We start from the raw sequence: 15,830 nt of genomic DNA, 5'->3' as shown, positions 1-15,830 counted from the left end.
GAGGAAAATATCATTCATATAGTAAAATCAACTAACAGGGCAGACTGAAAATACTCCATTCCCACCCAAAAGCCCAGGAAAATTAAAGAAAGGAATATAAAAAGCCTCTGAGGACAAAAACAAAGGAAGAAGAGATGACAGCAAATATATGTCATCAGAAACATTATGGAAAATGAAAAGCAGTAGCAACCAGATTCTGCACATTTCAAATATATACAGAATTTTAATTAAGACCTACAGGGCCAGATGGTGGTGTGGTTGTTAAAGTAGCTGGATTCCTCATGGCCAACTGCAGTCGGACTCTTAATGCTCCATGGTTTGAGAACCCCAAGCACAATGGGCCAGTCAGGTGACATGATGGTTAAGGCAGCTGGATCTCACATGGCCAAGTGCGCTACTTGAGTCCAGAACCTGGCAGCTTGGAAAATACGCTGGGCACATGTGCCTGTGTACCCACAATCCCAAAAGGAGGATGGAGAAAAGGGGACTGTGGCAGCCATCCCTGCTGGGAGGTGGGGATGATTTCTCACTTTCTCTCTCTGGCAAGCGCAAGTGCTCTATAGCAAAAACTGAAAGAAAGAAAGAAAAACACTGAGCATGTGTGTGCGTGTCCAAAATCTGAAGAGAATGGAGGAGAGGGGACTGCAGCAGCCATCCCTGGGGGCGGGGTCTTTAAAAACAGTATAAATCACATTTAATTTATTTATTTATTTATTTAATGTGAGGAGGACATTTGTAACTTTTTAAATTTACTACTTTTGGGAGCCAGCAGGAGTGATGGTTAAAGCACTGAGCTCCCACATGGCTGACCACAATTTGAGTTCCAGACCTGGTGGCTTGAAAATCATGGTGGGTTTTATGTGCATGCATCCAAAATCCCGAGAAGAAAATGCAGCGTGACCATCTCCCCTGGGGGGTGATTTCTCACTTTTACTTTTTATGTCTCTCCCAAGCGAGCAAACGCACCCTATGGCAAAAATCTTAAAAAAAAAAAAAAAAAAAAGAAAGAAAGAATAGAAATCAGGGCTGTCAGGTGGTATACTGGTTAAAGTTTCACTGGACTCCCACATGGTCAAACATGGTATCAGTCCTAGACCTGGCAGTTTGCTTTCTCACTTTCCCTCTCTCAGGTCAAATTAAATAATAATAGTGAACAAAATTAAATAATTCTAAAAAAATTTTTTCTTAAATCACGTAAAATGCATATTATGAAAAAAACTGAGGACAAATTTCAAATTTTTTATACCAACATAATAATAAATAATAAATTCCATTTTCCACCAACTTTTTCTGCTCATATCTTTCCTCCAAAGACTCATAACAGAAAAAAAAATAATATGGGATTTCCCTTTTACTGGTGACTTTTCACAGAAGCAAATGCAGCTAATCCCTCTCCCATGTTCAATTCCTTTCCTTACTACTTCCAAAGCAAAACTATAATTAAATGAACTACCTTAAAGTAATCCCTTTTAATTTTAAATCAACTCTAAAAACAAGGATAAACCACACTTTGAAAATAAATGCACTTCTTCATTAAATGACATTTAGATGATCACTCATTTGACTCTATTGCTACACCTCTACCAGAGCAGCAACTTTTGTGTTAATATTTTTTTGAGAGAGAGATTTTTACGATAGGGTGCATGCACAAGCCAGAGAAAGAGAGACAGAAAGCAAGCAAGAAATCACTCCTCATGGGAGATGGCCATGCTGCAATCCTTTCTCCTCCATTCTCCTCTCAGGATTTCGAGCACACATGTACATGCACCTGGTGTGAGTTTTAAGTTGCCAGGTTCAGGATTCAACCTGCCGTCAACTATGTGAGAGTCCAGCAACATAACCATTATGCCATCTGCTGGTCTCACGTGTAATTTTTTAAAGGTTCAATTCAATAGTCTTACTTATCCACACGAAAAATATTGCTAGAGGGACCAGCAGTTAGCTTAATGGCTATGTCACTGGACTCCCATGTAGTCGACTGCAGTTCAAGTCCAGGACTCAGTGGCTTAAACTCACGCTGGGCACGTGTGTGTGCATGCCTAAGATCCCGAGAGGAGAATGGAGAAGGGACTGCAGCATGGCCATCCCCCTTGGGGGGTGATTTCTCGCTTTCTGTCTCTCTGTCTGGTGAGCGCACACGCCCTATAGCAAAAACCTCTCCAAAAAAAGAAAGAAGAAAAAAAAAAGAAAAATATTGCTAGAGCTCAGATATTCCTAACAATTGATTTTATCTAATACATTATTTGGCTTACTTGTTAGAATGTTTTTTAAAGACTTATTTTACTTAATTTTATTTGTTTTTTCAAAGAATTATTTTATTTTTAACTTTACTTATTTACTTATTTAAATTTTACCAGAGAGAGAGAGAAAATGAGAAAGCAAGCTGCCAGGTCCAGGACTTGAACCATGGTGGGCCATGTGGGAGTTCAGCACCCTTAACCACCACATCACCTGTTAGTCCCAATTTCATTTGTTATCATTTATTTATCATTTTACCACAGAGAGACAGAGAGAGAAGGGGGGGTGACCTCTCTCTAGCAAGCACAAGTGCCTTCAAGCATTATATATATTTTATATATATACACACATACATATACATGAAAGTAAGCCATCTTTAAGGAGTGCTGGGGCTGAGTAAAGAAGATCCACAACATAAAAAGAGGGATAGCCCATACATAGTGCTATCTTCACAAATCCCAGTTTTCACAAAGTAGTGAAAAGGAAAAAAAGTTTTCAAACTGGCCCTCTTTACTGCAAGCCTTTGTCTCTTATACAAGCTTTTGTTGTTCCTTTCTTTTCATTCCCATCTCCTTAGCCTAGTCTAGTACCTGCACACACAAATAAACCAAGAGGCTCGAATCCCAGCCTCCAGCGGCTTAAAAGACACATCAGGTACATGTACACCCCAAATCCCAACAGGATGAAGAGCTGGAGGAGAAAGGATTGCAGAGTGACCATGCTCCACTTGGGGAGTGCATTCTCCCCCTTGCTACCTAGCCAGTGCACACATCCTCTGCCAAAACAAAGAAATAAAACAAAAATACTGCCAAATAAATATTTATAAAATACCATTTCATCCTATCAGTCAATAGGTCTCAAGGTCATTCCAAAGTAAGAGGCTGGTCTCTTTTTAACTTTTCCAAATTTCTCCTCTTACTAGGCCCCCACAAACCCTCTTAAACTAAACTCTAACTATTCTATATTCACTGTACTACCACCACCTCAATTTCATTCCTGCCTCTGTACTTCTGTGCATTCTGAATCCCTGTCACATTGTAACTTCTCTCCTTCTAGCTTCTTTAATAATTACCCCTCATAGCCCTCATTCAGCACCAGACTGCTTTGAGGTATTGCTCTTGAATTGTTTTAAATCTTGATGTGGGTAAGGACTTTCTACCCAGAATACAGAGAACATGGGTTATGCTGCAGAAAGTCAAGGCCCAGATCAGAGGTTGCAAAGCGGCAACCCACAAGACAAATTCTGCCCGCAGTGGTGATTTGTTTGGCCCACAGTGTTTATACTATGAATTCATAAGCTGCCAACATTTAAAAATAAAGGTTCCTTACAAAATGTGGATTTCCAGCTTCTCTTTATAAGAAAACAAATTAAGATGTTTAGGCCTCACTCAGTCTGAAATCCCCAGTTAAATAGTGAGCTAATAAATGAATTGTATACTTTAAAATAGCAATCTTTGTTACATGGATTTTACTTCAATTTATATTTTACATTTATTTAATTTCATTTATTATTATTTTTTACTCTACTATAGGGCATGTGCACTCACCAGTTAAGAGACAGCAAGAGAAAGAAAGGAAAAGTGAGAAAGCAAGCCACCAGGTCCAAGCCAGGAACCACGGTCAGTCATGAGATAGTCTAGTACCTTTATCACTATGATGCCACTTGTTGGCCCTCAATTTATATATATTTTTTTACCTTTTAAAGTCTCTCTGCTTTTTTTTTTTTTTTAATTTCCAGTTTTCTCTAAATTATTATATTTAACTTTATTTTTAATTTGACCAGAGAGTGACAGAATAAGCGAGGAAGAGAGAGAGAGAGAGGATGCCACCAGGTCCGGGACTCAAACTGCTGTCAGCCATGTGGGAATCCAGTGTCCTTAACCACCATGCTACCTGCTGGTCTTTTTTGTTGTTGTTGTTGTTTTTAAGAGGGATTTTTATTATAGGGCAGGTACATTCATCAGAGAGATAGAAGTGAGAAATTATCCCCGGGGGGTATGGCCACGCTGCAATACCATCTCCTCCACTCTTCTGTCAGGATCGTGAGCATGTACACACACACACTTGGAGTGAGATTTTAGGCCGCTGGGTCTAGGACTTGAACTGCAATCAACTACATGGGAGTCCAGCAACATAACCATTATGCCATTTGCTGGTCCCCAAAACTTTTATTTTCAATTACTAATACTTGGTGAGTGTATCCCCCAAGACCTTAAATAATAAATTTATTTTTAGTTGACTAAAAAAAAAGGATATATGTTATTCATGTATGTAGAGCATATTTTTGGAGAGGTTTTCGCTATAGGGCGCGTGCGCTCGCCAGACAGACAGAGAGAAACAGAGAGACAGAAAGCGAGAAATCACCCCCCAGGGGGGATGGTCACGCTGCAATCCCTTCTCCCCCATTCTCCTCTCGGGATCTTGGGCATGCACGCACACGCGCCCGGTGTGAGTTTTAAGCCACCGGGCCCGGGACACGAACCGCGGTCGATGACATGGGAGTCCAGCGACATAGCCATTACGCTAACTGCTGGTTCCCTGTAGAGCATATTTTGAAATATGTGTGTGTGTGTGTGTATATATATATACAGTGGAATAGCTAAATCACACACACATAACCTCACATGCTTTTTGAGGTCCAACCAAATTTTACTTCAATTAAAAGGGGGAGGGGGAACCAGCCCAACGGTTAAGGTGCTGTGCATAGACCACAGATCCTACAAGGTCAGATCCCACATGGTCGACTACAGCTCCAATTCTGGCCCAGGCACCTTGAAAAACACACCAAGCACCTGTGAATGAATGTCCAGTATCCTGACAGAATAGAGAAGTGGCTTGCAGTGTGAACACATTCTATGAGGAGTGTTCTCTCGGTCTCCCTGGGGGAAAAAAAAACAAAAACGGGCCAACAGGTGGCGTGATGGTTAAGGGCGATGAACTCTTACATGCCTTGACCATAGTTTGAGTGATGGATGAATGGATGGGTAGATAGATAGATAAAAAAATATAATGATTTAAAAAAAAAAAAAAAAACAGGAAACCAAAGCTGCTTAAACAGTTGCCTGCTTGGAGGGGATGGGTAGGTGGATAAAAAAAAAAAAATAATGATTTAAAAAAAAAAAAAAAAAAAAAAAAAAACAGGAAACCAAAGCTGCTTAAACAGTTGCCTGCTTGGAGGAATTGGTGGATTGGTGGGACATGAATTCTCTAGCTTACTTTTAAGTCCCAATCTGATCTATCATTACTGACTTAAATGTTGACTTAGCCCTTGCAGGCATTTGAATTTATAATGCTCACCATAGATAAGCTCACAGAATGAATTCATGAACTTAGATGATAATTTTAGGAAAGACAAGGTTGGCGATAATGATGATGATAACAATAACAACAAACGTTTTGCTTACTGCAAGCCCAGTCTTGTTCAGGCAGAAATAATTATCCTTATGGACATACGCTACTACTATTCCCAGTTTATAGATGAAAAAACTAAGGTACGAAGAAGTTAACCAAGTTGGGCTAGTCCCATGGCCTAGTGATAAAGGGTGTTGGAACCCACATGGTTGATGGTGAGGTTTAAATTCCAGATCCAGCAGCTGCAAAAACATACCGGGCATGCATGTGTACATTGCCAAAATCCCAATGGAGAGAATAGATGTGACATTACCACACCTCACTGTGGGGTGCTTTCTCACCATTGCCACCACCCTTACCCTCTTTCCCAACTCTCTCCAGCGGGTACACCCACCCTCTGGTAAAATTTTTTTTTTTTTTTGGAGAGGTTTTTGCTATAGGGTGCATGCGCTCACCAGACAGACAGAGACAAAGAGAGAAAGCGAGAAATCACCCCCCAGAGGGGATGGCCACGCCGCAATCCCTTCTCCTCCATTTTCCTCTCAGGATCTTGGGCACGCATGCACACACTCCCAGCGTGAATTTAAGCCGCCGGGTCCGGAACTCGAACTGTGGTCGACTACGTGGGAGTACGACGACATAGCCATTACACTAACTGGTAATCCCTCTGGTAAAATTTTAAAAAATAAAAGTATTTTCTGGGCCGGCTCCATGGCCTGATGGTTAAAGAACTTGCTGGACACTACATGGCTGACCATGTGATTCAAATTCAAGTCCCAGAGGTTAAGAAACACACTGGGTCACATGCATGTATGCCTGACCAAAATCCTGACAGAATGACAAAAAGAAAGAGAAGGGATTGTGACGTGACCGTGAACCATTGGAGCTTTCTCCCTCTCTCTCTGCCTCTCTCATTCTCTCTGGCAAGTTCACGTACCCTCTGGCAAATGTCAATGAATTCTTTTAAAAAATAAAAGAAGTGAAGGCTAGCCAGGTGATGTGGTGGCTGGATGGATCCCATATGGCTGAAAGTGCAGTTGGACCTCGCAGCTTGAAAAACACCCCAGATGCATGTGTGTACGTGCCCCATATCCCAAGAGGAGAATGGAGAAGGGATTGCAGCAAGACTATTTCCACTAGAGAGTGTTTTCTGTCTTTCTCTGGTGAGTGTTAGGTACCCTATAGCAAGTTCGAAAAAATAAAATAAAATAAAAAATAAAATAGTATTCTCTCCCAGGGTCAGCAGGTAGCTCGGAGGTTAAGGCATCAGATCCCACATGGCCAACGGTATGATTCGAGCTCTGTACCCAGTGACTTAGAAATTATGCCAGGTGTGGGGGATCAGCAGGTGGCATGGTGGTTAAGGCACCGGGCACTCCCACATGGCCGACTGTGGTTCGAGTACTGGACCTGGTGGCTTGCTTTCTCACTTTCCCTCTCTCTCTCTCTGGTCTAATTAAAATAAATGAATGAATAAATAAAATTAAATAAATAATTATTTAAAAAAAAAAAAAAAAGAAAGAAATTATGCCAGGTGTGTGTGAGCCCAAGATCCGAAAAAGAAAGCGGAGGGGAAGGGATTGCAGTGTGGCAATTGCCATCCCCCTGGGATTTCTGTCTCTCTGTCTGTCTCTATCTTTCTGGAGGGTGCACATGACCTATAGCAAAAACCTCTCCAAAAAAAAAAAAAAAAAGAAAAAAAAAGTGTTCTCTGTCTCTGCCAAAGAAAAGGTTGTAGTATCCAGTAAAATAGTATGCATTTTCTCATCAAGTAAATTTCTAGAGTGAGATAAGCTCAATATGCAGAAGCATTCTTATCCTATGTATTTGTATACTATAGTACAAAAATTCTTCTCTTTCCTGGGGTAGAAGGATATATGAGAAAAAAAAAAACTGAGTATCGTGATAGCAAAGACTGCCTTTTTGTCATGAGTCCCTGCAATGCCTAGTACAGAGAAGCACTTAGGATATATTCAATTATGTTAAAGAAATCAAGAAATCTGGGAACCAGCAGTTAGCATAATGGCTATGTCGCTGGACTCCCACGTAGTTGACCGCGGTTCACGTCCCGGACCCGGTGGCTTAAAACTCACGCCGGGCACGTGTGCGTGCGTGCCCAAGATCCCGAGAGGAGAATGGAGGAGAAGGGATTGCGCTGTGACCATCCCCCCTGGGGGGTGATTTCTCGCTTTCTGTCTCTAATGTCTCTCTGTCTGGCGAGCGCACGTGCCCTATAGCGAAAATCTCTCCAAAAAAAAAAAAAAAAAGAAAAGAAATCTGAAGGTAAGTACCTTTTTTCTAAGAATTATTTATTGGGGCCGGCAGGTGGCATGGTGGTTAAGGGTACTAGACTCCCGCATGGCAGACCATGGTTCAAGTCCTGGACCTGGCGGCCTGCTTTCTCACTTTCTCTCTCTCTCTCTGTCTGGCGAGCGCACGTGCCCTATAGCGAAAATCTCTCCAAAAAAAAAAAAAAATCTATTTATTTATTTTAATTTGACCAGAGAGGGACAAAGTGAGAGCGAGAACGTGAGAGAAAGTGAGCAAGCAAGCTGCCAGATGCAGGACTCAAATCAAGGTCAGCCACATGGGAGTCTAGCCCCTTACCCACCACTCTACCTGCTGGCCCCTGAATGTAGTATCTTAAATTGCAATGTAATACAGTCCTTATTATAGCATTTAACATTTTGCTTTTCACAATAATCACTGGTGAGCAAGTTTGCTTCCCTGATTAAAAAAAAAAGTCAGGGCCAGCAGATGGTGTAGTGGTTAAGGCAGTTGGATCCCATATAACTGACTCTGCTGCTTGAGTCCCAACCTGACAGCTTGAGAAATATGCTGTGTGTGGGTGCATATGTGCCCAGAATCCCAAGAGGAAAATAGAAGAGAGGGTATTGTGGCATGGTCATCCCCCAGGGTATGATTTCTCACTTTCCTCTCTGTCTCTCACCCTATGGAAAAAATGACTAAAACAAAAAACACAAAGTCCTTGAAGTAGCAGTGTATATCTGAGTATCCCTTGGGACCTAGCACAACAGTGGCTCAATAAATGCTTATTGAATATACAAGCTTAACATCTTTATACTTAGGTTTCCTACATGTCTCTGTGCCAATGTTTAAAGTAGAACTTAAAATAACATGGTTTCTCATTTATAAAGTACTGGCTATTAGGAAGTCTTACTATGAAAGGGATCACCAGATGGAGTAATGGTTACATCACTAGACTTCCGCAGTAGTAGTCAACTGCAGTTGAAGTCCCAGACCTGGTAGCTTAAACTTATGCTGGGTACATGTGCATATGTGCCCAAAATCCCAAGAGGAGCATGGAGGAGAAGGGATTGAGGCATGACCATCCTCCTGGGGGTGATTTCTCGCTCTCTGTCTCTCTGTCTCTTGGCTTTCTCTGTCTCTCTGGTGAGTACAAGCACCTTTAGCAAAAATCTCCGAAAAAAAATAAAAAAGGAAGTCTTACTATGAGAAATTTGTTACCAGTCCTATATTGTGAAATCAACAAAAATTAGTGAGTCAGCACATGAAGCAGAAAATATAATCATAGAATATTCAAAACATTCAATACACAAGTAAAGAAATAAGGCCCAAAGAGATTTAAGTGAATTGCCCCAAATCACAGAATTTAAGGGACAATCTACATCCAACCTAGATCCTAGGTGTTTTAAGATGTTGGCCCAGGTATTTTTCCACAAAGAACTGCTCTGTGAGCTCAAGATGAAAAGGATACTTTGAAAAATATTTTTTAAATATCTGACATAGAGGATATTATCTTTTCCAGCACTTAACTTTTGTGAGGTATTCTATCATCATTAAAGAAATGAAAGATGCCTAGGTTCCTTTATTACAAATATTACCACCTCCTTCACGTCTTTTGTTCTACATATTTCTCATTGTCATGTCTCTCCTGTTGTCTTTCTTTTTTTTTTGGACAGGTTTTCGCTATAGGGTGTGTGCGCTCGCCAGACAGACAGAGAGAGACAGAGAGACAGAGAGCGAGAAATCACCCCTCAGGGGGGATGGTCACGCCGCAATCCGTTCTCCTCCATTCTCCTCTCGGGATCTTGGGCACGCACGCACACGCGCCCAGCGTGAGTTTTAAGCCACCGGGTCCGGGACTCGAACTGTGGTCGACTATGGGAGTCCAGCGACATAGCCATTACGCTAACTGCTGGTTCCCTCTCCTGTTGTCTTCTGAGATTTCTTACCATCTCATTCATCTACTTTCCCTCTTATCCACTTCCTCTCTATCAATAGTATCTCTCAGAAATCATCCCACTACCACCTTCCTTCTCACTGTAATTATCAAAAAAACAGGTTAAGCACACATTTGATTATAACCAACAAGACACAATGTGCAAATTAACAGCCTTGGCCTCAACTGTTTATAAGGCAATTAGTTAACAACAGTACAAACTTAACACAAAGGTTGCACAAGTGAATGAATAATAAACATTAATGTTTACAGCAGAGACAAGAACCTAAGTGTGAATGGGACATTTGTGTGAGGGAAGTGGTAATGACAATTACAACTAAGTCTCAAGATCAGGGCTAGGCAAGTGAGAGATTACTCTCTTCCTTTTAAGTTTCTTTTTTTCCGGCTTTACTGAAGTATAACTGACATATAAAAATTGGGCCCAGCTATACAGGTACAGGTGTGGGGGGATGTCTGTAGCCATAAGGGAGGCCTGCATTTAGATCCCAGGTGAATCTGAATACACACTGTGCAATACTGTTTGGCTGACTGGTTGGCTGGCTGGCTGTGGTAAGATCCTGCCAAGAGTACCTATCTCCGTCTCTCATGAAATAAACTGTTTAATGTATATATTCAAGAAATACAACATATTTTGATATACACAGACAATATGAAATATGACATAATCAAGCTAATTAACATATCCATCACTGTACTCTTTAAGTTATTGAAACTAACACAATTTCCTTTTTTTTTTGGAGAGGTTTTTGCTATGGGCATGTGCACTCACCAGAAAGACAGAGAGACAGAAAGCAAGAAATCATCCCCCAGGGGGGATAGCCACACTGCAATCCCTTCTCCATTCTCCTCTCGGGATCTTGGGCACACACGCAAACGCACCCAGCATGAGTTTAAGCCACCGGGTCTGGGACTCGAACCGTGGTCAACTACATGGGAGTCCAGGGACATAGCCATTATGCTAACTGGTCCCAATTTGTTTTTTTAAAGGCCGAGTAATATTCCATTAAACATATATACCAGTTAAGACTATTTTACTATCCTGGCTTTTGTGTACAAAGCTCCAACCAACATGGGAGTGTAGGTAGGTATTTAAGATATAACAATGATTTTTTTTGTTTTGGCTATATACCCAGAAGTGGCATTGCTGGATCATATGGTAGTTCTATTTGGCCACTCTCTTCCTATTCCACTAACCTAGCAGTTCTATGCTCTACTTCGTCACTCCCTATTCTCTTACTGCATGAATTTAAGCTTTACTTTTCCTTATCCTACAGTCTTCCTTTTCTCTCCCATACCTCTCCCTTTTTTTTTCTTTTTTGAGAGGTTTTCGGTATAGGGCACGTGCGCTCACCAGAAAAACAGAGAGAGACAGAGAGATAGAAAGCGAGAAATCACCCCCCAGGGGAGATGGCCATGCCGCAATCCCTTCTCCTCCATTCTCCTCTTGGGATCTTAGGCACGCACGCACACGCGCCCAGCGTGAGTTTAAGCCACCGGGTCCAGGACTTGAACTGCGGTCGACTACCTAGGAGTCCAGTGACATAGCCATTACGCTGGTCCCTACCTCCCCCTTTTTATTTTATTTTTTAGGTTTTTTCCTATGGGACATATGCACTTCCCAGAGAGAGGAAAATAAGAAATCACCCACCAGGGGAGATAGCCACACCTCAATCCCTTCTCCTCTATTCTCTTGGGATTTTGGGTACACACATAAACCTGCACATGCCCAGAGTGATTTGCATGCTGATGGGTCTGGGACTCAAACTGGGGTTAGCCATGAGGGTGTCATCCAGTGCCTGAACCACCAGGCCACCTGCTGGTCCTTCCCCTGACCTTTTAAAAGGAATGTCTTCTTGTCCTCATGTTTTCCTTCACAACATTTTTGCCATTTTCTCCCATCTTGATCTTACTTCTGTCTTAAGCTGTAAAGTCATTTTCTTTTCTAAAGACTTAATATGCATTAATTTATTTGCTCCTCACAACAATGCCAAGGAAGTAGGCAGGAATCAATACATTTATTTTACAGATAACTCAAATGAGTCTTGGCAAAATTAAGTAACTTGCCAAAAGTCACACAGCTTGTCAGTTACAAAATCAAATCAGAAACCAGATCTTCTCTTTTCAAGTCCTCTATTTTTTTTTTACTTTACCAAATGTTGTCTTTTTAATTCCTCCACTTAACCACACATATACATATGTCTGGACAGGTAAAGAGATAAATGTTCATGAAACGGCACAAGTGGAAATCTTATGTGTGTGTAAGGGAGTTATAAAAACAGAAAAGTCAGAGGACCTAAATTAAATGGACAGTGTAGCTCATAGGCTAATCCTTCGAGAGGAGGCTTTGGATTTCATATCCAAGTCAATCAACTGATGGAGTCAGCATCAACACTCCTCTCTCCTCACAGTGCTCAGATGACCAAGTCTAGCCTTCTGCACCATTCCAGCCCCCAAATTTATCTCACAGGAATGTCACCATACCTGAAGTTCTCACTATTTGAGTCACTTCTTAGGGTTAAGGCGTTGTCTCCAGAAGGCCACTGTGAAATGCATGTTACCTGAAAGAGGAAGGGAAGTCCATTAACACATTACTCCTATGACTAAACACATCAGATGTACAATGACCTTAGGTATTTGACATATAAAGTCTTTAAAAAAATTTCACTGGCTAATTTTTGATGGGGCAAACAGGATAAGGGGGCAAGTTAGGAGGGAAATGGCTCATATGTAATATGGGGTAATACTCGCCTGAGTATAACAGCCATCTGGCAAATTGAGGATGGCCATATCAACATATACTCTGCCTATAAGGGTTACCTCAAGGGCAGTCCCTGCAACTTGAAGGCTTCTAGAGAAAGAGAAAGAAAAAGCACTCCCAGGATCTGGATATAGTCAGTTCTGAAAAGAAGGAAAAGAACTGAGCTGGCAGCAGTTTTCCAAGGACAGTGCACTGCTAGACTGGAGGAGGATAGAGGCAGAAATTGCTTCAGGTTATATTTCTCATTATAGGGATACTTTCCAACCTAACCTTTTTAAATGAGAGCCAACCTTCCAACCAGAGAATGCTGCAATTCTGTGAACCTCCTTGCTAATTTATATTGACCAATATCATTTACAGCCACAAAATCAGCATGTCTTTTTTTTTTTTTTTGGGGAGGTTTTGTTTTAGGCGCATGCGCTCACCAGACAGAGACAGAGAGATAGAAAGCAAGAAATCACCCCCCCCGGGGGGATGGCCACGCCACAATCCCTTCTCCTCCATTTTCCTCTCAGGATCTTGGGCACGCACGCACACGCGTCCGGCATGAGTTTTTAAGCCACTGGGTCCGGGATGCGAACCGCAGTCGACAACATGGGAGTCCAGCGACATAGCCATTATGCTAACTGCTGGTCCATCGACAGGTCTTTACTGAGTGCTTCTAAGTCCAGAATTTGGCTTAACACTATAAAAATAGAAAGAAAAGGAAAAAAAAAAAGAAAGAAAGAAAGAGAGAGAGCCAAGCAAGTGGTTAGGTTTTAGACTCACACACAGCCAACTAAGGTTCCAGTTCCAGGCCCAGTAGATTGAAAATCACACATATTTTGGGACCAGCAGTTAGCATAATGGCTATGTCACTGGACTCCCACGTAGTCGACCGCGGTTCAAGTCCCGGACCTGGTGGCTTTAACTCACACCAGGCGCGTGTGCGTGCGTGCCCAAGATCCTGAGAGGAGAATGGAGGAGAAGGGATTGCGGCGTGGCCATCCCCCCTGGGGGGTGATTTCTCGCTTTCTGTCCCTCTGTCTCTCTGTCTGTCTGACGAGCACACGCGCCCTATAGCAAAAACCTCTCCAAAAAAAAAAAGAAAATCACACAAATTCCAAGAGAAGACTAGAAAAGGGATTGCTGTAAGGCCATCCATTCTGGGGGTTGGTTTCTCACTTTTTCCCTCTCTCTCTCTTACTAGGGACCATAAGTGCCCTATGGCAAAAACCTAAAAATAAATAAATAAATAATAAGATTTTACATAATTTAGCCTTAATTCATGTAAAGAAAACCAATTACCAAAACTCAAAATTGAGATAATAAGGAAAAAGAAAAGGCATGTGAGGATGAATAAGACAGGTGACTATTTCCTATCAGTAGTAACACAAATTTCTCAAGCCAGAATGAATACAATGAAACTCAATTCTCGACTAGAGTTGTGTGTTAAACTCTTGCCTAAACAGTTAAGCAGCACTGTTTAAAAATATTTTTTTTTCTTGTTAAATACTGGAAATTCTTTAGTAGCATACAGTCATCTTGATAAAATGGAAAACATCAGAGGTGCAACACCTAAACACTAGGGGTTTTTTTATTATTTATTTTATTTTATTATTATTAATTTTTAATTATTTAACCAGCGAGAGAGAGAGAAAGAGAGGGAAAGTGAGAAAGAAATCTCCAGGTCCACGACTCAAAGCACAATTGGCCATCTCAGAGTCCACCATCTCAACCACCACAGCACCTGTTGGCCCCGGCATAAGTTCTCTTTTTTTTAATGTTTTTTTTTAATTAATTTATTTTTTTTGGAGAGGTTTTTCGGCATAAGTTCTCTTTTTTTTAATGTTTTTTTTTTAATTAATTAATTTTTTTTGGAGAGGTTTTTGCTATAGGGCACATGCGCTCGCCAGACAGGAGAGACAGAGAGAAAGCGAGAAATCACCCTCCAGGGGAGATGGCCACACTGCAATCCCTTCTCCTCCATTCTCCTCTCCTCTCAAGATCTTGGGCACACACGCACACGTGCCCGGCGTGAGTTTTAAGCCACCAGGTCCGGGATGCAAACTGCAGTCAGCTACATGGGAGTCCAGCGACATAGCCATTACGCTAACTGCTGGTACCGGCCCCGGCATAGGTTCTAAGCTATGACTTTCAACTTTTCAGATAAACTATTTAACACACTACTTAAAAAAAACAAAAACAAAAAAAAAGACAGTAGGTTGGACTAGTCTAGGAATAGTACATACCTGGTACATACATATATCACCCACTAAATAATTTGCCACAGGAGGGATCACTAATAAATAATACACCCAGAGAGCTCATAACAATAAGAATCCTTCTAAATACAATACTTTCACAAGCTACTTCCAACTACAGTTGAGCTTATCAAACAATATTTGCTACTATGAACTAGTGGCAAATTCAAATATTTCATTTCTGTAAACTGGAAGGAAAACACTTGCAATAACCTAAATCAACATTAGGTTGGGAAGTATCCCCTCAAAACTGCACCTGATCTGGTTCTAATTTTTTTTAAATGCTAATGAATAATTCATTATGGTACTATTAACATATGTAACCTGGCAATATTATTCAGACTTTCTAATGGATTCTTTTATGAGAAAAGGAACCCTTTACCTAGAATATCCCTTTAAAAGTTCTCATTCAGGGACCAGCAGTTAGCGTAATGGCTATGTCGCTGGATTCCCATGTAGTCGACCGGGGTTGGAGTCCTGGATCCGGTGCCTTAAACTCACGCCAGGCGCATGTGCGTGCATGCCCAAGATCCTGAGGAGAATGGAGGATAAGGAATTGCCATCGGGGGGATTTCTCGCTTCTGTCTCTCTGTCTGTCTCTGTCTTTCTGGCGAGCGCACACACCCTATAGCTAAAAACCTCTAAAAAAAAAAAAAAGTTCTCATCCAAAAGTATAGCAATGATACTACACTAGTAAAGAGCTAAATCCAACCCTTTGACCATGTGCACAGCCTACCTCCAAGGTCAGAGGGCTTTGTCACTTCTCAGACTTTTGCAAAAGCCACTCTTCAATTCTTTCATTCTCTTCACAGAATAATCTAAAACACACATGTAATTCACATCACCTGCCTATCTAAAAATCTGTGTCTATTTCTAAACATAAAATTAAAAATTTTCAGAACTTTTCATACAGTTTCATCATTTTGCCTTTCTGGCTTCATGTCCTACTCTTGCTCTCCGAATCCCTTTTCTTCCACAATCCTCTGCATTTACACACAACATTAAGATATTTCCT

The 15,830-nt window shown here is 41.3% G+C and overlaps 2 protein-coding genes across 4 annotated transcripts in view; one reads left to right on the top strand and one right to left on the bottom strand.

Annotated features, from left to right (window-relative positions):
* ITCH (itchy E3 ubiquitin protein ligase) overlaps nt 1-15,830 on the bottom strand; it is a 196,019-nt gene that overhangs the window by 137,299 nt on the left and 42,890 nt on the right. For all 3 annotated transcript variants that reach the window (XM_027770142.1, XM_027770143.1, XM_006144022.3), the window contains one exon: nt 12,296-12,372. The gene's annotated coding sequence lies outside the window, so the exon portion shown is untranslated. The remainder of the gene's footprint in view (nt 1-12,295; nt 12,373-15,830) is intronic.
* Nucleotides 1-15,830, top strand: part of LOC102480071 (cytochrome b-c1 complex subunit Rieske, mitochondrial) — a 29,087-nt gene that overhangs the window by 10,343 nt on the left and 2,914 nt on the right. Inside the window, 2 exon segments of the mRNA XM_027770190.1 lie at nt 3,295-3,347; nt 5,541-5,729. Of these exon segments, the coding sequence (XP_027625991.1) occupies nt 3,295-3,347; nt 5,541-5,729 (242 nt within the window).

This window comes from Tupaia chinensis, unplaced genomic scaffold, assembly GCF_000334495.1.
Source record: "Tupaia chinensis unplaced genomic scaffold, TupChi_1.0 Scaffold000115_1, whole genome shotgun sequence".
Taxonomy (NCBI): domain Eukaryota; kingdom Metazoa; phylum Chordata; class Mammalia; order Scandentia; family Tupaiidae; genus Tupaia; species Tupaia belangeri.
The sequence above is the reverse complement of the archived record's forward strand: the minus strand, read 5'-3'. Positions and strand labels throughout refer to the sequence as shown.